The sequence below is a fragment of the Rhamphochromis longiceps genome, linkage group LG7, assembly GCF_057381845.1.
Source record: "Rhamphochromis longiceps isolate RC_006_pf linkage group LG7, R_longiceps_female_GT1.1, whole genome shotgun sequence".
Taxonomy (NCBI): domain Eukaryota; kingdom Metazoa; phylum Chordata; class Actinopteri; order Cichliformes; family Cichlidae; genus Rhamphochromis; species Rhamphochromis longiceps.
This window is the reverse complement of record NC_140563.1, coordinates 37,353,261-37,379,202: the sequence shown is the minus strand read 5'-3', so window position 1 is coordinate 37,379,202 and position 25,942 is coordinate 37,353,261. Positions and strand designations below refer to the sequence as shown.

Below are 25,942 nucleotides of genomic sequence, written 5' to 3'. Positions count from 1 at the left end.
GGAGCTAAACTCTTTGGTGCTTTCTGTTTGAGGGAACATAAGGTACCCCCATCATACATAGTCACAGATGTGCACAATCAATGAAGTTCATGGTGTTTGATGAAAAAGTGAGATTTGCAGTGGTAGTGGTTGATGAGGAGGCGGGGTGGGGGTTCTGAAGGCTACATTCCTTTTCTGGCAGTAACTCAGGAACAAAGCGAATACTGCAAGAAGCTGTGTGTCTGGAGGGTGTGTGTGTGTGTGTGTGTGTGTGTGTGTGGTAGTGGTGGTGGGAGTGGGCTGATGGAATTACACTGCCAAAAGCATTTGGCCAAGTTTGTCTTTTACGGCCGTCCAGTTTTTTGTTCCTGATGTGATGCTTTTGCTCCCCTTTTGAGGAAAAAGGGGCTGCAGCTGTCATTTTTATTGGAGGGGTTTTATTGCAAGACTTAATGGCTTAAAGTGACATCTCTCTCTCTCCAGCTCCTTTCTCTTTTTCTCCTCTCCCAGTCTCACCCACAAGGCCTCTTACTCAAGCAAATCAAAGAAAATGTGCTCACCTTCTACGTGCCCGCCCTTCACTTTCCCACCCATCACCCATGCCATCATCCAAACCTAACTATATGAGAGGAAAAAAATAGATTTATGTTCAGTTTTGAGCGCACCAAACACATGTAGACCAGAAAGTGTTTTGTTTTTTTGCTTTTTTTTTTTTTTTTTTTTTTTAAAGGAACATCTGTGCTGATCAGTAATTATACTTCATGACTAAGAAGCCACACTGGCTTCAGATAAAACCGTGCATATTTAGTCTGTCACGCTTTTCTCTCCATCTCTGTTCTGCAGCCCACACTTGTTTATGTTCTAAACATAGTACGAATCAGAAAGTGCTTGGAGCCTTTCTAATGCACAAATCATGGAATGATTCAAAGGCTCGTTAATTATTTGTGTAAGAAGCTCCTTGCTCACAGGAGGTCTTTATTGATTGTGGCCACACTGAACTTTGCACCACAGACCTTGACCTTTGCTCCCCATATACTTGATCATTTAAAGAATTTGCCTTTGGCATTTGATCTGGCCTTTAAAAATTTTAAAGACAGTAGCGCGTAGTTTTTCTTTATTTTCTTCACCTTTCTTTTTTGAGTAACCTTTTCTTCATTTTTTTTATATTCCTATCTTTTTGATAGGATCTTAGATCGACTAAGGATGAGTCTATTTATAAAATGCTAATAGACGAGTGCCACAAATGCTCAGAGCCCAAGGTGACCTTGACCCACTGCTTACATGTTCTACTCAATCAAAGAGCAGAAAGGTCAAAATATATATGTATATATATATATATATATATATATATATAAATAAATAAAAGCAGTAGCAAAAAAGCACGTATTTTAGTGCTTGAATGGGAGAATATTTCTTATATATTATTCATGCAGCCACTAACTGCTTAATTGTTGTTGATTAAATCGACTTCATCATTTACAGCCACACTTTGTTCAGAAATTGGTCGTTGCTGTGAGCACTTATGTGTTCTGTATTGCAATCTTGTGAGCTCGACTGGTCTCGGGGTTTATTGCAGGTCCTGAGAGTGTCTGAATGGCTTTTCTGTGGGCTGGCATTATTCAGGGTGCGTACAGCCACTCTTTTGAAGTGGAAACGGAGTCTCTGTGGGGATTTGACCAGATCACACTCATAATTCGAATTGAGAGCAAGGTCGGTTTGCCCTACTCAAGCCAAAACTCTCTTTTCTGTGTGCATCGCAAAAAAGAATAGGAAAAGGACAAGAAAGTCAATGCAGGCCGAGACAGTAACAATTAAAAGAAGGAATAACAAAAAGAGCGCTGGATGTTAGGCTTCTGTTATGAAATTAAGATGCTACGAGAAAACGGGGGGCTGTCAGAAGCTAACTACCCTGTCCTCTTCTGCGCATCCCTCAAGTTGGCATATTTGCAGTAATGAAAACAACTGTCGACTCTGCTTCTGCGATTGCAGTAATGCATGAAAATAACTTGTCTGTTTAGCGGTTATGATGTGTTTATTAATTATGCTATGAGCACACATGCTTTGATGAGTATTCGCTCGGGAGTGAGGACGAAAGGAGAGAATCCTAGATGTGCTGTGCTCCTCCGTGTCATTATACTTCCTCGTGCCCACTTGCTATTCCTCAAGCCACTAGTAATTGGCCCCAATGAGAACAACAGAATTTTTATTTATTTTTTAACAAATTGCTTAATTTGTTGAGTTTCATTTATACCTTTTTTTCCTACAGATCTTTGGATGGGTGTATTACCATTCATTTGTTAATTGATCAATAACCAAATGTATTTGCGCAGTCTTTTTCAAACATGTCCCACATGCGTCCGTATGTATAATATGTACATGTGCACACAGGCTGCCACAGCAGAAACGGAGTAAGATGATTAAGATTGTCTCATGCTGCTCCGTCGCAGTTTCTTTTGGAGGTCACGAGCAGTGAAAGGTGTCCCAGCGTGTCCCACGCTCTCCTTTCTCCTCTCTCCTCACCAACACCATCACCAACTCTGTTACCGTGTCTGTCACCTTGCCAGATACCATGGGGGTGGACTTTCATGCACTGCTGGGCGCAAGGCCACGAAAAGAGCATGCGAAACTCCCTGGTTATGTTCTGTATGTGCAAGTATGACTCTGTGTCAGTGGGCGGATGTTTGGGTGCAAGACAAGGCAGCAGTTTTGAGAGCAAAGAGTGAGAGTTATGTCCATTCTCACCTGTGCACCATCAAATGCGTATCTTGACTGACATCGGCCTCCTCCGCTATCTACTTTCTTGTGCTTGGGATCGCCTTGTTTGGCTTGTTTATTTTAAGCCTAATGTTCAAATGCTGTATTTGCATATGTTATATGCATAGGTGATGGTTTTAAGTTTGTTTTTTATTACCGGTATTTGTAATTTTTATTTCTTAAGTTTTTTTACTTTTAAGTTTACTACACTCTGTTCAATGCTGGTTTTGTCAGCATCACTAGAAATGACAGGAATAGCTGGGATTTTTGCTGAAATCTGATTTTTTTACAGAGTGAAGACATAAATGTATGTATCAACTGGTGCTCTCTGAGACTCTTAAGCTGTAGTCTTAAAAATGAAACTGGCGATATAACCATTACTTTCAGGCAGTTTATTTCACAAAATAGTTAAAAATATGAGTAACACAACATTTCATGAAGCTACCAGCTGACTCCACACTACTGTCCTCTGAACCTTGTGCTACTGACTGAAACAACCCCAGACACATTATTCTACATTATGTCTTGTTAAAAAATATATAGTGTGCATGTGCATTTATGATGCATCAGTGTTATATTTGAATTAAATATAGAATATAGATAGATATTGGTCTGATCCTGATTTCCAAAAGTAGAAAGTTTGGGCCTACAAAGCTGCACATCAGCAGTAGGTGCAGGTGAGCTAGTACAGCATGGAGGGTGACGACAACAAAAGGCTGAAAACAGTTTGGAAATATTTCATGGCGGCATTTCTTTTTATGCTGGCAGATTGAGGTTAACTGAGTTGACACGACTGAAAACCTCAGACGATGACACTTTCCTCGCCGGGCTTCTCTCTCTATCTCACTCTCTTTAAAATGGGAGTAACACTTTTTTTTTACACTTAAGATTACATAATGAGTTTTTGTCAACTTGTTTAATGTTATTTCACTTCCTCTGTGTTTTATCAGCTTCACTCCACACACGGCTCATGTGTTGGAGAAACAGTGATAGTAGTGAAAAGAGAAAGGTGCAGTTGTAAATAACAGTCGTAGTCACTGCAGTAATGTGACTCCCACGGAATAAATATCAATTCACAAATGTATATGTTTGGATATAATTTATATGTATATATTCACACATAAAAGAATGATCCCCAGATTCTAATTTGAATCACAAACTTTGTCCCTCAGTTTTTGTACTATTCCCAGCCAGGTACTACTGCTGTGAAATGAAACGAGCCAAGCTGGACTCACAGTGTCAAATCTGAGACAAGCTCAAACTCAAACTTCAAATTTAGACAGAGAATCTGTATGTGCTTACTTTGAACACACGGAGAAGCTTTTGAACCTGGAAAATTAACTTGTATGCGAATAGTCACAATATAAAATAGGCCCATACAGAATAAGGCATAGTGGCCCATGGGTGCAAACACGGGTACCTTATAATAACCAGTGACTCACTTCTCTAACATTGTGTTTCTGCCGTCTACACATTTTCAGGGGACCTCATAGATTTAATGTTATCCCAGTGTTAATCAGAAAAAATGGTATTATCAAGTATTGTAATATTCCCAAAATAAAAGAAAAGTTCTGAAGCTTATTTTCTTCCTCGTCTAGAAAACTCGTTAACTCCTCATAAGCCCTTTTTATTTTAACAGTTCTTCACCTTAGGAGCTCAAGCATCTTTTCAATCAACTTTTATTAGGATTTATCCTAAATTTTAGGGGGAATTGATGGAACATTGTATTATTTTTTTGGATTTGCATCATTAGCACTAATCGAAGCACTATGATGCCACATTGTACAATCATATTACGAGACCTACTCATTAATAATTTGTGCTATTGTATCAGAACAAACGCTTCTGCTTACTTGACAAATATGACATTATGGGTTTTATTGGTCATTTGTTTGGGAAATTAGCAGTGGTCACTGGAAAAAATGAATGTCCTCATATCAGCTAAATGACTGTGCTTGCTGTTCACAACTGCCTCAATTGCAGAAAATGATTATATTGTTGATAGTGGCAGTTTTACAGTAGCCACGAGCAAGACTGTTCTTTTTTCCCTGTATTGATTATTATACATTAATAATATATATACATTTGCTCCCAGTTGCCACGCACTCCAAATGTCCACATTTGCATTAACTGCCATCCTGTTCAGTTTCTCTAAATATGAAGATTACAGCACTCTATTTTCTTTGTGTTATTGTACAATATAAAGAGCCTTGATGCAAATGTTGTTGTTGTTTGGTGTTCTATAAATACATAAAAACAAAATTTTTGAAATATAATATAGAAATATGTAAAAATCAAATTCCATTGAATTGAATAAATCTTAAAAAATAAAAGTGATTTTATATTGCCAGTCTTGTGATGCTAGTTACTTACAGAAATCTGTAGTTTATTATTTTTGTCTTTTTGTTTTTCTTTTCCTTGGAGTCTTTCCTGCTTGAATTGAGGATAGTTGAAGCTGCTGTCCAGCTAGAGTAGTTCCTCATCCTATAACTGTGAGCTCTCAAAATACCAGGCATTAGGAAGTTTTGTTCGACTTTCATGCCCACCTTAGAATAAAAGAACTGGATTTGGGCACAACTTCTGCAGAGGCCCTTTAAATCTGCCTGGAAGATTAAAGGCTGTGACTGCAATTATGATAAACAGTAGATCTATTACAGGAACTACCTTCCAGTCTGTGTTACCGATGAGTTTGAAGATATGGAGGGATATTAGCATACGGAAGAAGATTGACAAAGGTCAGCTCAGATTTAGACTCGCAGCCTAAATATGTCTAACAAGTCGGAGCTTTCGCACTATTGCCACAGATCAGATTTTCATGCATGAAAGATACAAGTGCAGAATGATAACATGTGAGATAACAGGGCCCCTCTGTAGGCTTTTTCGTCCGCCTGCAGTAGTGAAAGACCGATTAACTGTTTGTTGACGCCTACAGGTCTAGCATGTTCATACATCCGCCCAGACTGTGGCCTCCTGGCTTAACAACACGCACCTGTGTGCTTGTGCACATGTAGACATGAACATGTGCGGATAGTCTGGAGGGTTTTGTCACCTGTGGTTACAGACCATGCTACAGCCGTCTGGTTTTAGGAATGTACTCAATGGTGCAAAGGTGGAAGGCTCTTAATAGCGCAGGGGGAGGAAGGGCTGTCTATCTAGAAAGGATTATAAAACACACACATGCACACACACACAAAGGGCAGTGCCAATATCACATAAAGACAGATGAATTTAGTGTGCTAATTATTCCACTTTTGAAAAGCACCGCATGCTTTCAAATATAACATTTTTCTACAAGTGACATTTCATCAGGAGCATTTAGGTGGCTGTTCACTCCCTTCAGCCTCAATATTCAGTGTATTTATTATAATCTATTTTAGTATTTTACTGTCCCATTTGGGAAATTTGCTTTGCAGACAGGCCTCGCAATAAAACCACACCGTAGAACCATTTAATACAAAACAATAAGGCCGCATATAACTAGACAGCCATGAAACGCATAGTAAATTGCTCTAATATAAACCCATCTTGACCACAGTGAGTCCACAATGCTGGGTGCACTTATTTCTTTTTTTAACTGAGCAAGGCTACTTAGCTACTCTAAAGTAGAATGAATGAATGCAGAAAGCGCATCAAGTGAATACCGAGTTAAATGCTTATTTAAAACCCCCTCATTGTGCAACCAAGGAAAACATTCAGGATAATGTAAATGGATTATATACATGGCTTTACATCTCTGCCTGAGTAAGGGAAGTAAGATTTTTTTTTTTCCTCTTTCACTCTCCCACATAATCTAGAATATTGTTTGTGCTATTTAGGGGAAGAATGTTGAAAAACCAGGTTTACTAGACAGACAGACAGGCAAGCGTGCAGGTGCCGGCCGTGTCTTTGTCGTCAGCATTCTGCATACCAAAGTGCTGACAGTTGCCTGCATGAACGGCTCTGACAAGTTCAACTATCATTTGGGATGCGTTCTTCTGTTTTTAGCCCAGAACTGGAAACGGGAGAAGGCTGACAATTGAGTTGTTGTTATTGGCAGTGTTCAGCTGTTTAGATGTGTCTGTGTGCGCAAGCATGCACTTGGTCTTCAGCTTTCATATCAGATATTTTTCACTATATACATTGACTCATGTCAGTTTTTCATGACGAGCTGAAGGTGTTATTCTCGCCACGTTATAAAAAATATATTTGAGGATCCTAAAGCGGTTTCTGCCTGTGGTTGAGCATGCACATTTCATTGTGTACAAGTCTACGCATGTTGGCTTTTGTATGCCGTCGGGATGATTAACTGATGCTACAGCGTGTATGTACTGCGGGTGGAGTCCCCAACGCTGATTCATGAAGTGGTATATGTGGAGCAGATGGGAATCAGTGTGCTGTCTGGGAGAAGTAAGGTCAGGGGTTGTGGCTGGGTCACACTCTGTGGGAGAGGAGCATGCTCAGCAGAGATGACAGTGATTGTATGTAAGTGAGGGGAAGGGAGAGGTGATGGTAAGGGTGAAAATGAAAAAAGAAAAACAGATCAGTGTGAAGTCAGGGAAGAGAAAGCAGGAAGCATGTTGCCTTTATTTTGGTCCTGCTTCACTCAGTGCATGACTTTTTTCCTCATCAGCGCAGCTATTGTTAGTAACAGAGTTAATTGTTAATTGATCCAAAGAGTGATTAAAAAGAGACAGCTAATCTCCGTCTCTGTGGCACACACACACACTCACACACACACACACTCACACACATATGGACTGTAGAGAATGAGAATGGATGTTTATTGCAGGATCTAGTGGATGCTAAGGTGCCGTGGGGGCTATTAAAGCCCTCACTTAAAAGGGACTATCAGGGAACAAAGATGTGTGCTGCTTGGAGGAGGAAGGGGTAGAGGGGCTGGAAAAAAAGAGAGAGAGAGAGAGAGAGAGAGAGAGAGGCCAGGCAAAGAAAGCAAAGTCCTTGGAAGAGTGAGCAGAAGGAGGGAATAAACAGAGTGAGCACATCTGGATTGCCTCAGCAGCATATTTGTGCAACATCTGGAAAAATTCCCTGGAATTTAAGGCTCCCCTCCTTTCATTTAATTTTTTTCTGCTTTTAACTTCTTCTGTGTCCTTTTTTTTTTCTCTTCCTCTTTTTTGCATCTTCAAAGTCTCTTACCTTCTTGCAGCATGCATGTAAATACTCCCAAAGTAATGCATGTAGAGCCCTTGTAGACTTTATAGCTGCCCAAATTGGGCCCATGTGACCAACTCCCCTTTGTGCTGAGCTGGGCTAATTAAGTGGCAGAGAAGTGAGAGGGCACCCGGCTGTGGATCCAGACTCAGGCCAGACCTGCGCCAAACACAGCTCCTCATAAAACTGAGGAAAAAGGAAAAGCATTCCTCCACTTTTTTTAAACTTTTACTCGTAGTGCTTAAAAAAATACCATATATATGTATATAAATAAAAGAACTAGCGCACTTTTCTGATATAGCTGTGAAAGGGCCACTGTGTGTGATTACAGAAACACAAACGGGCTTTTGTTATTTTTAAAACATTTTCTCTTTCTTTTTTCTTTTCTTTATGTGGTTTGTTGTCATTGAATAAAAAATACGAAGAATGATTTCACAAGCCTTCCTTTCAGATGTAGTATCCCAAGTCGGCCCGAAAGACCTTAGTATTTAATCAACGCCTCAACTTGCTTTATATCACTTAGTTTTCACAGAGTCTGCAGTGCTCTGTTCAGCTAAGAGGCCCTTACAGTACATTACAGATGCACAACCAGGCTTTTGTCTGTCTCCTCGGTGAGATCACAAGAGCGGTTCTCTCCCCTCTCATCACTGGTGAAGCAAGCCTGTGTTCATTAGTGATTAAGATTCAGATGGGCTCTAAGCACCTTCTGTCTTACCTGAGCAAGGCTCCTCATGGGTCGGCAGCGCTGACAGGAAGGTAGCTCTCTTAGAGTGCAGAGGAGAGCACAGAGGTACATGCTAATGTGGCAACTGTGCTGATCAAAAGGGATGCATCGTTGGGCTCCTTCTGATGGGCTTACTTATGCGGGGCCCCCTTGAGAGCTACAGTATGTACAGGCAGGAACAGAGCAGTGATCAGTGAAAGAAAGAAAGGAGGATAGAGGAAGAGAGATGGTGAGTGGAGGGGAAGAAAGAGATACTTATAAAGAGGGGGGATAAATGACAGGCATTTCATCCTTCATCAGGAAAGATGAAGGGAGAAATATAGGGAATACAGAGCAGTTAGCCTCCAATCAGTAAGGTAATGAATCAACATAGTCTTTGACTGAACATTTCTCAGTTTTAGGCCTTGGAAATATCATAATTATTTGTTACAGCTATTACAATCATCTCGCTCAGCCTGTTTTTATGTTAATCTAATTTCCTTTATTATCTGGTGTCTGACAGCAAATACGCTGTCAGTCATTTGTGTTTCTGTGAGGATTGTGATTTTGTGTTCTTTTTTCTCCTCGACGTTACTCTGCAGCTGAGCTACATCTTTCTGCCTGGCTGAGCTGACAAGTTGCACGTCCTTCTAGGAATGCTGATGTTGATGATACTAGTGTGTGTGTGTGTGTGTGTGTGTGTGATGTTAGCTTACAGTGCATTCTAATACTTATTTTAAATATTGATATCATTTCATAGTGGAGGAACATGTAAAAAAAAGGAAAAAATAGAAATGTAGTGAGTTTAGTTAGAGGGTTGTGCTTTCTTTAAAATTTGAATCTAATGGCCAGAGGGACCGAGGATTATTGGATATACACACTACCTTGACATCAAGCTACACTAGAAAACATTGTCCACGTGCCTTAAGGCCATTGTATTTACACACATCTCTGTGTGGTCCTGCAGAATGACCTTGTTTTGGCTTGTCCACTTGCCCATCCTTTGATCCAAATTAACTTTGCTCCTTTGGACCCCAGTTTTTGAAAGGGGGCACCACTGCTCAGCGCTAAACAAATATGACGGTCTGTCTCCCTTGGTCAGTAATTGTTATTTGAGATAAGAGTTTTTACCCTGGAAGGCAGATTTAGTATTTTTGGAGCAGTCTTGCGCTTCACTGGCTCATCATATCTTGTGCTTTCTGCAGGTAGACATGCGAGTGAGGTCATCCATGGCATTTAGGTAGCTTCCGAAAGGTGCCTCTCACCTATTAACCTGGAGCTCCCCACGCTATCAAAAAAGGGCTTTGTTCTTATTGATGTCGTTTTTTGTGCACCTTAGGGCCAGTGCTTAAACACACATACAAAACACGCACACGGTAAAACTGCAAATAATTCTTTTAAGGTTAACCAGAGAGTTTTACTTTTACATCATAAATGACTCTAATATATACACCAAGTCAAATGATTGTTTAGATTTGGGGTAAGTAATTAGTTATAAACCTTAAATTCCAAGGCTGTACACGCTGTGAGGTGCAGAGCTGTGGAAACATAAACAACGTCAAAATAAAATATTAGATTATATCTTGCAGTCTTATTTAAAAAAAAATTCAAGCAAAAAAACAAACTCTGATTTTCTATTCTAGTATCCCTGTTACAACTAGTGAGTTTTTGTGTAAGAGGCTTAAGCAAAGCTAAATTCCTCATTAATTTGTTGGAAATTATCAAAATCTAAAAATAGATAATTACACTTTGTACCATTTCACTTTATTTAGAAAGAGAATTTAAATGGGCTGGCGCTTATGAAGCACTTTTCTACTCAATTTGAAGTTCTAACATTCACACTCTCTGATGGATCAAACCACCAACCTTCTGAAATGTCTTTCTCTGTCTCCTGAGCCTCTGCTTCCCCAAATATTTGTGTCAGATATGTCACAGATGAATCATTTATTTGCTGTTGTTGTAGGTCTGATAGAAAATGCACAGCGCTGGGCCTCTGACCTCAAAACCTGAGGGTCAAACCGATCAGAGCCAAAGGGGCACATGTTGTTCTGGATACTGGTGTTACATTACATCACATTGATTGGCTTTCATTTGCTGGAGAATCTCCTGTTAGACAGGAAGTGACAGATTTCAGTCCATTGACCAGCTTTTTTCTCTCTCTCTCACACCCACCCACACGTATACATACACACACACACACTTATGTTTCCGCTGTGTATCTCCTCTTCTCAACCGACCACAGAGTCACAGTGAATGAATGATTGGTATTCCACATACTGGGCTTCAGGGGATTGACTGAGCTTATGGCCAGCTTAGCCTGCAGTTCTGTGCTTGATTGGCAGCTGCAGTTTCCTCAGTGGAGTAGGGTGGATGGATGGTGGTGGAAATGATGGGTTGATGGGGTACTAGTGACATTTTGCATCTTGCGACATGCCATCCTGCATTACTCTATAAATGTCTCACTCATACTATTGCATTCAGACAAGCTCCGAGTAATGATGATGCCAGATCACTATTGAAAAGCTTAATTTGGAGGCTGTTTTGGTCAGTGAAAATTTCACCAATTTTTATTTCCACTGTTAACTTCTTAACCTTCTTAAATATTATGATTATGACTAGTTTTGACATTTTCTTTTATTACTTTTTTTGTGGCATCTGCAATTGGTTTGCTAGTGGGCAATCACTTTGCTCTTATTTTGAAAGTTAAATTACCTCGACCCAGCCAGCCCCTACCTGCAGCCGGACCGGGTTCCTGTTGTGCCGACCTGCGGTGGGTAGGGATGGGTATCGTTTAGGTTTTATCCGATACCGGTGCCAAATCGGTACTTTTGAAACAGTGCCGGTGCTTAAACGGTGCTCAAACCGGTGCTTAAAGAATGGAGAACACAAAATTGGTCCAAAAACCTCTCATGTTCAGCTGGTTCACCAGGCCATCAGACTGCTGAACACGTCATAGACACCTCAGCTTCACTACTGGAACTTTAACATTATGCACTCCATACTGTACAATAATGCCACTGTTTTGCACATGTCTCACTCTGTATATTTTATATATTTTATTTATTGTTTACTCTATTTAATTTGTAAAATATGTGTACACACACACACACACACACACACACGTAGGAAAATATTTACTATACACATCCAGAAATGCATATACTATTATATATTGTACATATATTTATTAGTTTCAGATGTAGCCATTCTTGTATTTTGCTTGTTTACATTATTGTATTTTGCACAACTCTGTTGCTTGTGAAGCTCGCACACAAGAATTTCACTCACATGTGCTGTACCAATGTACCTGCACATGTGATGTGACAATAAAAGTGATTTGATTTGATTTGGTTTTTGTAAAAAGATAACAATGTTAGCCTTTTCTGCAGCTATAGGGCATATATGGTATCACTCTTGGCTGGAAGCAGTGCATAAACAATGGAAAAAACACAAACTTTGTCCAAAAACCGCTCATGTTCAGCTGTTTCCCTCTTTTTCTTTGGTCATTTTAGCCTTTTTGGCCAGGGTGAAGGGAGTATCTGCCATCAAACAAGAAGACAGCCGCATGTAGCTATGATGATGTTTGCTAGTTCACCTTACATGCATTAATGTAATAACGTGGTTAGCCTACTCAACGTAAATTACTCACGCAGAGAAGAACGGCTGCTGCTGCTGCCATCATCATCCGTCATCATTTCTGCTACACTGGCAGGGCTAGGGGCCAGGACTCTCCTCTTCGTGTTTTTGGGTATGTTGCTAACTCCGGGTCCGATAACAGGCACCACACCGCAGTAGATGCGCTCGGTGTGAGGTCTCGCAGCAAGCTATCAAATACAGTGCATTTCTTGGTTTTTGGGGAAAAAAAAACGCTATGCGTCGCCAGGTGTTTCATCGGATTTGAGGAGTTACCTCCTTTGACAGTATCAGCTTAAAGCACTTGTTGCAGGCTGCTGAGTTTGCATCTTTTGCTGTGAAGTGCAGCCAGACTTTTGACCGCTTCGCCTTGGGCATTTTTAATCTGTAGCTCTGCATAAAAGAACGTACGTACCTGGCCCCGCCTACTATCCTCGGAAACGTAAAATGATTGGCTAGAAGTGTATCACAGCTCAGGAAAAAAAAGCACCGAAATAAAGCACCGAAATGTGCGCTGCTTTTCAGTCTGGTTACTACCGTTTATGTCAGAACCGCTGCCATCATGGCACCGGACACCGGTACCCATCCCTAGCGGTGGGTGTGCCTCCTTCTGCACACACATACATGCAGGCACCACTAGAACGGACCATGCTGTTTATGTGGTGTGTTTTGCATTTAGCCTTTCGATAATATGAGTATGAATCAATATATTCCTCAAGACCTCGTGTTCAGGCTTGCTGGCACACTTTTGCTGTCACACTGTAAGTGGTTAAAATACGTGACATCTTTGTTTTTGTAACATTTCACTGTCCTTTGCATTTACCCAGGATAATGGGCAGTGTATGTTACAGCCATTAGCCTGTCACAATGGAACCATCTCCTGCTGGAACCGTGTCCCCTCCTGTTATGATCATTTTCATGCTATCGCAGGCTTTCGCTTTGTTTCCTGTCTCAGAGGGAACGGCTCGCTCAAGTCTTTAATGCTCTGTTTTTGTGCTCATTGAAAAGCCTCGCTTCCAACCAGCATACAGAGTAGCTACACACTTGCTATGCTGAGCCTCATTCCCCCATGGAAGAGAAATAATTTATAAAATGAAATCTACATTTGTTGTGTAAATGACCACATGCTGTAGGATATTTAATCCTGCCTGTAGTCAATCCCAGTCATGTGACTTGACCTAGTTCTCTATGCCTCCCACTGGCTGTCTCTCCCCTTTTTCTCTCTTTCTCACTTTCCTTTTCTCCATTGACTTGCTCTCCCATTGTTTTTTCACTGTCTGTTTTTCACTTGTTTTTGCCTCTTCTTTCTCATTTTATCTCCCAACTCGTGGTCCATCCACGTGTTGGCAACTGCTCCTTTACATGACTGATCCAGTGACTTGTCTTTTCCTTATGATGTGTTAATATCTTGTAACAATGTAGCTGACAACTTTGTCCTTGATTATGGACTTAAAACAAACCAACTTCAAAAAATGAGACATTTCTCATATAAAAGATGTGACGCCAACTTAGAGTTATTACTGAATTTATGACTTGTCCTTGACAGCCTACTAGAGTTTTTACCAACAGTTTTTTTTCTTTTTCATTTAACTTTGACACTACAGGTGTGTTGGAAACACACTTTTCTCCATGTTTTCTCCTTTTTCTCTGTAAAAGCTAAGTTGAACTGTACACTTCCATCTGCCCTTAAACAGTATCAATAAGCTTGTTCTCCATTTGATTGTCATGCACGTGCATGCAAATTGAGGTTTGTTTTCTTATTCATTTGTAGACATTTTGTGCGTGTTGTCAGTTTTACCTGTGCTAAGCTAAACATTGCTGTCAGAAGCTTTTCAAGAGAAAAAGGAAAGGGGTGGTGTTTTTATTACTTTTCAAACAATACCATTTAGATTGGAGGATATGATAGATGGATAAACTGACACTTATCTGGATGAAAGCGTAATTCCAGCCAGCTTGGCATATCCTCAACTGGAATGATTTGGTTGCCTCTTGGAATGTGTGGCATGCATCTGTTCCTGAAGAGCATGAGAGATCACTCAGGCTTTGGAATAATACTCCAACCCATTTACTCACTCATGGAGCACTACACACTTTACATGTCACTGAATGCATGGATATTCCCCATGTGCTCCAGCTTCCTTCCAAAGTCTAAAGACATGCATGGTGAGTTAATTAGTGATTCTAAATTGCCAATAGGTTTAGCGTGTGCTTGGTGGTCTGTCTCGTTCTGTTAGCCCTGCAATGGCCTCACGACCTATCCAGGATACACTCCACTAATGTCAGCTGAGATCTACAAGCAAAGGAGTGCAATCAGTGGGTTGACCTACCAAGTCTGAAATGACGTCTAGAATTAGAGATGAAGCACAGAAAAAATTATGAATCGCATGCAGTTGTGGTGCTTGTGGCATGAATGTAATATTTTTCTATAAAATGTAATAAAAGTCATTAAGATGAACCTGTTTGCAGTTGAGAGTAAGCATTTGACTGCTGAACCAAAAGACTCAGCAAGGTTGGGTTCCTCATAGTATTTCACAAGTTTTTACACGTGTAAAGATCCAAAGAGCAAGTTGAGATCTTTAGCCAGAGCTTTCCTGGAAAACTGAACCTTTCCAGGTATTTGGTAAAGATCAGAGGATTACTTAAACCTTTGGTGGAAAATCAGTTTCATTAAGACTTTCCAAAGTTTTTATAACTGTTCATATATGAGCACAGACTCTATTATATACTTATAAATTATATATTTACATATAAAATGTATGCATGAATGAAGAACTATGATTTGCTATGAGTTTTCTGGTAATTCCAGTATATGTGCATTTTTGCGTTTCCCTAAGGTTCAGCACACTTAAGGTATGTCCATAATATCGGACCTGATGCATGAAGGCTTATACTGGAGAGAGCCCCGTTGTCTCCACTGGTTATTTTGGCCCAAACTCTTCATTCCAAAACTTGACTTTTCTCCATAAGCACTCTCTTCCTGTCCAATTCTTTCTAAGTCCAGCTTGGGTCTTTCTGAAATATTGATACTGAATGAGAAGTGTATATTTTAGAACTGATTTCATGTTGAATTGAAAGCCTGGACAGGATTATGCAAGTGTTTTTTGTTTTGTTTTTGTTTTTGTTTTTCAATCTGGAGTCATCTGACCCTAATGGAGCTTTCCTGTCAAAAAATCTGGAATCAGTATTGCTGGTTTTATAATTTTCCATTCATATTTAATGGCTCCAACGTAAAGAAGCATTTTAGACAAAGAGTGCACTTTATCCTTGTCTTTGAAACTGTCTTGCAAGTGGTCTGCCTTGTGTAATTCTTATTCTACTGTATTATGAATTTCACTGGTTTTTTTTATTGTTATGCTGGTTTTTGGTCCACACCCATGCAGAGCAGCTGGAGCACCAGATGTTTTTGTTTCAAGTTTTGAATTATGTACTACTTCACATTAATGTATTTCACATAGGAGACTCAGTTTCTCAACATATGTATGTATTTTTTTGTTATTGAAGTATTTATGAAATGTTGCTATAACTTATTTTTTAAACTGATGTACTTATTCATGAGGGTCTAAAAACCTCCAAATTACCTTGTGTGCGTGTTTGTTTGTTTGTTTTTTTAAAAATGCTTTTATAGCAAATTATTTCACTGATGATTAAGAAAAAATGTGAGGACGTTGTACAATCTTTTGGTTGTAGGTTGGTAAAAATTGAAAATAATAATTTCTGGATTGTTAAAGGCTTTTTACACAGTCTTGTGAAGCATTCCACGCGTAACCTCTATTATCAGTAATTTCAGAAGTAAAAGCTTCTTCTAGCCAACATGAAAACACTAAACTTTTCGCTGTTGTTGAGTTGGTTAGAATTTGACTGTGTCAGCTCAAATGAGACTGGAAGTACCAATAACGGAGAATGAGAAAATGCTAATGTAAGTCTTGACTTAAGCAAGCGTAAAGCTTGATTGTTGAATCTGGGTCAGAGTTATAAAACATATTGTTCAGAAGAGAAGAATAGATGACGTCTGTGGCAGCACAGGTCCTTCCTTCTGTTTTGACCATCGTTGTTTGTACATGTTTACATCCTCGGCATGTGGGTTGAAGATGTACTAGGCTGAGGCAACAGGAGGTGGTTAATGGGAGACTGTGTGCTCCTGTAGAGATGGAAGCGTGGGCGTGTGGAGACAATTTAGCAAGCTAACAGGAAGCGTGTTCTGGGACCTTCCGCTAAGACTCAGGCAGACAGTGAGTGGGGCACAGGTCGCTACACAGTACCACACCTTCATTTTGCCAGAGAGCATCTCTGTTCAGCTGTTGGTGCGTTAGATTTTCCCTGCAGAATGTTCATCTGTGTACCATTGTAACCCAGGTCCCACATAACTATGATAAAAGCTAGAGTGTATCATAAAATGAAACTGGGCTTGAGTTTGTTGTATTACTAATTTATACCAATACCTTCTGATTAAATTAATCTGTATTTTATGCAAAAAATGTATCTCAACAGTTATTTATTTCTGAAGGGAAAAAAATAACATGAAGGAGAGTCACTCTTTTGTATGAAATGAACTAAAATGCAATTAACCAATGTAAAAATTAGTGCATGGGATAAAGATTTTCAAAATAAAACACCAGGTCCCTTAAGTTCTAACCGTTCTTTCTTTCATAAACAAAACTGTTTCCTTACACCTTTTAAAGTGGAGAGAATTTCACCTTTTGAATGCATATGGGTACCACTAAAACAGTTCTCATCAACTTAAACAACATTTGTACCAGTGTGCCTTGACACACACATTTACTTGTCCAAATTAAACCTGAAGAATCGTATTTGTTGGCCTCAATGATAAACCTTAAATGCAATCCACAATGCGATGCCTCACGACATCTTCTTCGGACATAGCTTGTGTCCGCTCCCACAGGTTCAGCCTTTACCACTCATCGATTTTATTACCATGAACTGCTTCTTTTTTCAATTTTTTTTATACAAAAATCTGAATAATTTCAGCCATTTTTTTACATTACTTTCTAACATAATTTTCTTTGATCACTCTAAAATGTCAACTATGATAAGGAAAAATAAAATCGAGGCCCTGAACTTAGGCCAGAACCGTGTCCAATTGCAACTATTAATCACAGCTAAAAATAGCACTTTTGATGCTACACTGAAGCCGTGCAGAGCAGGGTGAATACTGCAAAGTATGGCCTGAATTTCCACCCATGATCCATTAGAGGAAGCACATAAAACAAAGTTTTATCTTTCCCTTTCTGGTGCTAATATTTCACAGCTGAGAAAGGGCCAGTGTGTGCTTTGCCAAGGGCTGCTGGTGTGGGCAGATAGTCCGTCATGTGAACGGCTACTGTAAAGATCAGCAGAGGGATAGTAGATTTTTAAATGCTTCCTTGTGTCCTTCCTGCGTGAAAGGAGCCTCTTTTACCCTTACAGCTTTTTTTGAGTCCAATCACACAAATTTGATTAGAGTCGTTTGCCCAAGGAGCTACTCTGGCTGCTGGGCGGCAGTGAGACCCTTGTTCCCCTATTTGCCCTGGAGAAAGGTTCTGACGTACACAAGTAGCCTTTGAACCCCCCCCCCCCCCCCCCCCCCCTTCCCCTCTAACCTCATTTACCACACTCTTAGTTTTTCTTCCTGCCTCTGTCTGTCCGCTCATCAGAGGCCTTCTGCTGGCTTCATCACATCACACTAAGTGAAACCTAGAACTCTTAGATGTGAACATGAACTGCTGCATTTGTGTCCTCTCTGCTAAACACTACTGCTTTGGGATGTTTTATGCAAAAATAAAAGAAGGAAAGAAAAGAAAAAGAAAATTGCACATGCCTGCCTGTTGGAAGCTTTCAGTTAAGTTTGAGTCATTCTATAAATATATTGGCAAACAATGCATGGCTTTTATTTTGGGTCTTTCTGCAAACTTTAGTCCTGCAGAATTCAACGCAACAAGTAAAGAAACATAAAGCAGAGTTGCTGCTTGTTGTGTTGAGCTCTGGTTGAGAGTTATGTGCAGACAGTGATGCACATTCTTATCAGCATGACTAGCAAATGTCATGCCTTGTGATTATAAGGTCGATATGGAAGTAAAAAAGCAAAAGTGTTCTAGTCCAACACATTTAAGAGCCAACAAGGTGGTGTAGATTGTAGTGCACACTCCTCTGCAAATGTACTGGCAACCAGCAGCTGTTGGACTGGTGGTAACTGGTTAGAAACCCTACTGAGTGGTCAGGTGAAATGGAGGCTATGCCTAAACACTTCCATCTGTCATTTGCGTTGAATTGTCACACAACTCTTGTGTCAGAACATTAAAGTTTATGGAAGGAAAGTATGGCATATATTGAGAACAACAATCAATCCAACAGCTTGTATTGATGGAGGTGGTGGGTTTGATTACTTGTACCCAAATTATGTATAAATGAAAGGACAAATAGATATGTCAGTTATTGCTTTTGGTTTTGTTGCTTAACATTCCAATACCAACTAATGCAATTACCTGTATATTTACCTTTCTCTATTGATTAAGCAAAAGTTTTTTCCGTCAATTATATTTAGAGAACAAAAGTTATCAAAACTAGAAAAAGGCTATAGGTTATAGACAGACAGGCTTCTCAATAACAGCCCTAATGTTACTGTTTTAAAAAAGGTCATTCATGTCAGTTCTACCTTTTCTATAGAGGCTTTGCAGCTTCGAATGTGACACCAGGGCAGCTTCATTATCCTGACTGTGTGAAAGTGCAGACTCAGTTTCAGACAAAGTAGGAAGGCATGTTGTTTTTTTTTTTTGTTTTTTTTTAAGAACCGTTACAGAAAGGTGCTCTTGTTCATTTCAAAAGCACCTCAGTTTAGGTCTCACAAAACACAGTCGCTTAATAAGTCATTCAATAAAGCTGTCCAGTTAACTTTTTTTATTGCCAGTCCAGACCTCAGCAGCAGTTGGTTTTGTGACTCACAACTTAAAAGTAAAAAAAAAAAAAAGGTGTTGCAGATTTTAGTCGCAGTTTTTTCTTTTCTTTGTTGTTGTTGTTGTTGTTTTTCAGTTATGATTAATAAACTTCCTTCCAAAGGTAGTTTTGCTACAAATAATCTAGGCTTGTTGTGGCTGAACCTGAAAATTATGTCTTCCTGCCAAGGTCTTCACAGGTCTGTGTCAGCAGATTTTTTTCTTAACCGTTCATTGTGACTAAAATAAGCCTCATAATCGGAAGGAAGAGCAAGTCATTAACCTACAGAATCTGCAAATTTTTGATTTAGATTTCAGTTTCTCTGCTTATAAGCCAAATCAGCACTGATAAAAGGAACTTATTGTTTTAGGCTAGAAATTAAATACATAGCAGAGGCCTGCAAATCCTACAAGTGTGTGATAAGGTCTTTCACTGACCTCTGTCTGGTTTGGATACTCAGGGACCCCTGAGGTTTCACTAACAGGGGGATTATATTCCAGGGAAGTAGGAATTCCTCTTATATGTTTTTTCTCCCCAAGTCCACTTGAGGTCCTGCTAAAAAGGTGCATGTATAGTGCCTGTTCAGTCACCAGACGGTTAGACAGGTCTGCTCAGAAGCCTGCATTCACTAAAATGTACCCACTTGGACCCAAATGGGCGCTTGCATACTCACGAATGTGGAAAGTTTAACACCTGTCTAACGTGGTCGAAGCTAAGGTGAAATTTTAGCCCAGAGGTAGTGTTTCTGAAACTGAATGAGGGCGTGTAATCATTCCAGAGAGGCATGTAAAAACAACAAGTGCATTATTTCCAAGTTTGTAAAATATGTCATAGCTATTTTTTGAACAAGCATCCTGCTATTATCAGCAAGTAGGTATGGCTTCTAGAGATCATTGATTTTTTTTTTTTTTTTTTTTTGGCTTTGTTGTCGTAATAGATCTGCCCAGACTTTGCTCTGGCTGAGATAAATGCAAGTTTAATGACATGTTTTTGCACGGCTTCCTTCTTCAAAATAGATTTCATCTAGTGGGAGGGAAGACAGTTTGCTGATGAAGCAAATACACGCAGGGACAGGCTGATGATCAACAAATAAGGGCAGCATTCCTGTCATTTCTGAGAGAAATGCTTCACTCAAGAAATGTTTGATTATCAGTGGATGGATCCTGCATCTTATATATCTAAACAGATGGGGGGGAAAAAAGATTTGCGTCTGTACACAGGATTTGTTTTATTGAATGGTAACTACAGGCATAAGGAGGCGATGTAGGTGGATGATGGAAATCAGATGAAAGTAAATAGCTACGCTTGATGTGTGTCATTTAAAATATAAACACAGTGTGTTACAGTAACCTCTGACATAGTGCTAACATAAGACCGGGCCAATTAATTTCATGATTAATTAATAAATTAAAAAAAAATACATTTATATCATGAGCACAGAAAAAAAAAAAAAAATTAGCTTAAGGTGGGGCTTAAAAATGGGGATTTTTAAAAATCAATAAACCGATGTAAGACAAACAAAAAAAACAGAAGGACTTGGAACAGCATATCAGTGTAATTGTATGCTATTTTATACACAGAGAATTCAGTAAAATACATATCTCAAGTACATGTCGGCAAACACAATTGAGCAGTTGAAATCTCCTTCTGTCCATGGAGGTTTGAGGCCTCCTTCAGCCGAAGGTGCCAGTCATGATGGTAACAGTAACGGTTGATGGCCCCCGCTGTCCCATCCTTCCAAGCACTCTATCAGGATCTTAGCCCCTGAAGTCCCATAAAGGAAGGGCTTTTTTATTGCACCTTGGAGATGCATTAGCGGGCCAATGAACTTTGACCTTGGGCTTGTTCACCCTGGCAACATACTGTAGGACATGAACAATCCTTACTCTTCAGGAGAATTCAGCTAGGAACCCTTAAACTCATAAATGCTTGAATGCATTTTCTTCAACAGGCCCCAGTTTGTGAGGTCTTGTAAATTCTGGAGACCTAGTCATTTGTTTATCTGCAGTAAATAAAAAATGTGCTTAAATGAAAATGCTGCAGATTTCACCTTATCAGTGGGTTTTGTTATAACGCCACACATTTACACACCTTTGTTTCATTAGAACCTTGTCATTAAGCCTTTCTTTTATTAGCTTTATATCAATAAAAAGCCCTTCTTTCATTAGCAGAACATCTCAAAGGCTTGCCTTCATTAGCACAAGGTTGTAAATGCTGGATGGGATTTCATTAGCAGGCTGTCTTTAATGAGGAAACTCCCAGCGTGTTTACATTGCCCTGATCCCCCATGATGGCTGGAAAGGATAATGCCGATTGGCTGTTAAAGGAAGGTTTTGAGCTTGTCCCTGGAAGATTGGATCATGCAGTTATTAAAGCCAATGAGATCCTTGCCGCTTAGAAATGAAGTGCAAGATCAAACACTTTAGTAATCAAGATCCTGCTTGAGTATATGAACTAAGGCATAATGATGCAGTGCTGGAGAAGATTTAATGACGAGACATGTACCAACCTTACCTTTTACAACAGCAGGTCCGGAACCTGCACATACATGTCGTACACTTTCATCAAGTCCTTCAGGGTTTAAAATGTAAAGCCCTTCACTCAAAATGATTTATCGAGCCAACAGAAAGAAAAAAAAAAAGACGGATTCCTGTCAAATGTATCATTCTTGAAGTATTTTTACAGCTGCCAACTAAACATTTGATGATTCATTCCTTTTAATTATGTTTTTGAGATTTAAACTCAAGTTTTTTATCAGCAGCAACGTAACCAACTTAGTTTTTCTTCCTTCTTTTTTTTTCTTTTTTTTTTTTTAAACCATTTTTTTGATATATGGTAGGTGTTTTTACAATACACATTGAGGTTTTGAGATCATTTTCAGCTTCAAACGAATTTTTCTCTCTTTTGTCTTTACCTCTTCCTTATTCTGTAGTGAAATTTCAGATTGCTTTAACATTACTTTGTCTCGTGGGAACATTATTCCAGTGGATTGCTTTCAGAGTAAGGCTTTTTTTTTTTTTTTTTGTGGGAGGTGGGTGTTGCTGTCTCCTTAGTTTACTCCTGACTTTGGAAAAGTGCAACTTGACTGGGAGGTAGGGAGGTAGGTAGGGCTCATATGGAAATTCCTTAATGTTTAGTGACATTACTCGAAGCACTATACCATGTGTCACTGTTTGGCCTCCAGCCCCTTTCTTCAACCGGGAGTGTGTCGTGTTTTTGAAGAACTTAATTTGGCAAAGACGGGAAAAATATGGTTGAGTATGGCAGAACTATTGTGTTCCGAGATTCACTCCCTCCCCCTCTCTTGCACCCTTCTTCTCCTTCTCCATGAGTCCTGACACAGTTCCTTCTGAAGAACTACTCTTGTGTGTATGTTTGGTTAAAAAATGGTGTGGTTGATTCATTTTGATGTCCTTCTATTCAGCTTGGAAAGAAAAGAAAAGTCATGTTAATTTATTTCATAGTCTACAATAGAATATTCTTATCTGTAATTAATAATGCCATAAAAGTGATTTGAGTCACTGTGTTAGGGTGGTGATGAGATGGCTTGCACAAATATATAATCTGGTATATCATATTGAAATGATCTTAACTCATACTTGGCTTCCAAGCTAAGAGTGGTGGTTTGGACTAATCCCATTAAATTGACAGCGCACTTACAAATCAGAACTTACACACACACACACACACACACACACACACACACACACACACAGAGTCTGTTAGGGTATTGTTTTCTGAATCGCAAACATTTGATTGATCCTCATCCAAGATGCCTGTAATCTTCATGGTTCCCATAAAGCGGGGCTCGGGACTCTTTGCTGTTATTTTAAGATGACATTTTCCAACATCTGATGACAATGATATGATGCTCATTAAACAGTGAAATAAGTGATATGCGTGACACGAGAATAAACAGGCTTTATTTTAGTTTCATGTGTTCCTCTTTGCCTGTTTTATTTAATTTGTGATATTCAAGATGACCTCAGTCTGTCTCTTTGCTCTGACTGATCCAGACTTGAATTATCTTGCCAGTCCCTGAATCATCTGTAATACTAATGAATGTGTCGAATAAGAAAGCCCCACCTGCTCACATGTCCATATGATTGCACATGCACTTCCACATGGTACACCCTTAAAAGCAGGAAAAATAAATATCAGCATCTCAGACAGCTTATCATGGGGAACTAATTCAATATCTCTTTGCCTGTTTTAAATGTCATTCTCTGAGCTCATCTGGAGTGACATGTTTTTCATGGTGGTAATAAAGGAGCTTTATTGGGCTCAGACAACAGCGATGGGGAGGGCTCTTCCGCTTGCTGCTCTTGATGTTTGCAGAAAATCCAAAAGTCCTCCTAAGGAGTGAATAAAGTTTGGATTTGCAGAGGTCCTCTAATGCCAATAAGATCTGCTTGAGCTACCCTGTCAATAAAGATGGAGCGACTGCTTCTCTGCACACACAGGTTTTCCTTTTGGCTGCGTTGTAGGTGATGCAAAATACCACTCATATTCCACTTTCAGTCCATTTATAAGAAATAATAAAAAATGGTATCATCATCAATCATAAAGGTTAGTGCTACTCAGTCTGGGACATTTTTGTAATTTGATATTAATAGATTTGTAGTTCTTTAAGCTCCATCATGAACCTCCTGTATTCTTCTCTATTTTGTTTTAAGTTCATCAAATTGAGGACTTTGGGATAGTATTAGGGTTCTATAATTCAGGACAGATTTCTCCAAACATTGCTGTTTTGAACAATCTAGATTTGTTTGTTGAGCTTTTCTTTGCTGGATGATGTCAGTGACTTGTGAGCACTTGCCTGGAGGGCATACAGCATCCTCAGTTGCCTTATTGTGCCAGATAATGGCTTCCCTATTGAAAATGACCACTGCGACCCCTGAGACAGACAGTATGACGGCCTCCTCCATCCCCTTCAGGCACCCCAACTTACTCTGGCATGTTGACCACACAGAGCTACTAACCTTAGTGCTGTGCCCAAAAGCCTTTTGCCTTTCCACAAACCAGCCCTAGCCAGCGCTCTGCAGGTTCTGTCCACTCTGTGGAGCCTTCAAGGCTGGATACAGACATACAAAACTCATGGGCAGTGAGCTGGCTCAGTGCCACAAGAGAGGTGTTTAGGGTGATGTACACCTGATTACAAATTTTATTATTAGTAACCTTTATTTAACCAGGAAAAGTCCCATTGAGCTTAAAAACCTCTTTTTCAAGGGAGTCCTGGCCAAGAGGTGACAAAGCTATACATTTTGAACAGTATGCTGGTGCTGATGGTGGCCCAATCACTGTAATGTCAAAGTTTAATCTGCTTTATCATCTTCTCCATATTCCTCCTGTCTTTTGTGTTTAATTTCTCTGTATTTCTTTCATTACAGGGTTCTTGAAGCCCCAGTGCTCTCTAGCTCCTCCGATGCAGCGAGGTCGCTCAGGTGACGCTTGTTCCTGTTTTAGTGGTGTGTGCCCCCTCCATGACCGCCGTCTATCCTCAGGTAACACCAACTTGTTAAACTTCTTGTTGATACTATGTTGCTTTGTTCTTTTGTTTGATCTTGGGGAAAATATGAGGGAATACACTGTGCAATCTAACAGGTAAGAAGTCATCTCCAAACCTGATGCACATACATGTATACGCCTCACAACCTCTGGTTTGAGGTGTGGCTCGGGGACCCTTTCAGGAGGCAGTGTTCCGTCTGGTTTTTATGATTAATGGTGTCTTTGCATGTGGAGCCCCAATGATGGACAAGTTAACAGAGGTGCTCTGAGAATGGCCCCCTTCCTCCCACCATCTCAGTCGGCCCTCTCAGACAAGCAGAGGCTGACATCAGTGGGTATTCTGAACTGAACTGTCTGGTATGTGGCTAATGAATAGGGGTCCAAACTGTGCAGAACATGTGGTTAATGCTGATACATTTATCATTCCATCCCTGAGGCTCCCTCATTCAGCATTATCAGTGCTGTTACCAGCTGAGCTGCCTGCCTTGTGATGAGAGCATGACTTGTGTGCTAGGACAAAGTCACTTCAACATACACTATAAAAAAACAAACAACCTCTGAGAACATCTGTTTGATTCTTCTGCACAAAGTAGAAGTGTTCTAAAATCGAAATCTAAAAATTTTTTATTAGTTCTGAAACAATTTTCCTAAGCAAAAACCTTTATTTTTTTAGCCTTCTGTTGTTGGAGAATACAAACATTTTCTGAAAGAAATCCGTTTCCTTTTAGAAACAAATTAGCTCAGAGTTTTGATTATTTTGTTTCATTTTGCACTGAACTGCAAATTAATCATAATTCTTTCTTGTTTTGTTTGATCCCCCCCCTTTTTTTCTTATTAAGTGCTCTCAGATGCATCTGAGGAATTCATTTATTGAGGTGGTATATTGGATTTAAAAAATAACGAGTAAATCTTATTAAACATTCGAGAACTGTTGATACGTTTTCAAAGCTAGGGAAAACACCTCATGTCCAAAAACTCAAATAGTTCTATAATCAGTAAATTTGTGGGTTTTTTTTCCTTTTTAAGGATTACCAACACAATTCGAAACAAAAAGTTCAAGGCTTTGAATCATAAGTTTTGCTTAACTACAAAATCTGATCAGTCTTGTTGTACAATCTGTGCGTGATAACCAAAGATAGTATCCATGCATGTTTCTTTCAAGTCTGCATCAAAATTGCCTTTAGGACTTTCCACATTTTAAATTGTCTTATTAAATCTGACAGTGATCCAAAAGAAGAAAAGATGCAATCCAATTTAATAATAAGATTACACTAATTTTATTCATTT

At 39.5% G+C, this 25,942-nt stretch overlaps 1 protein-coding gene across 2 annotated transcripts in view; it reads left to right on the top strand.

Moving 5' to 3' along the window:
* The window catches only part of rxraa (retinoid X receptor, alpha a), a 115,456-nt gene that overhangs the window by 4,199 nt on the left and 85,315 nt on the right, over positions 1–25,942 (top strand). For both annotated transcript variants that reach the window (XM_085413560.1, XM_085413561.1), the window contains exon 2: positions 24,538–24,651. In XM_085413560.1, the coding sequence (XP_085269686.1) occupies positions 24,538–24,651 (114 nt within the window). The remainder of the gene's footprint in view (positions 1–24,537; positions 24,652–25,942) is intronic.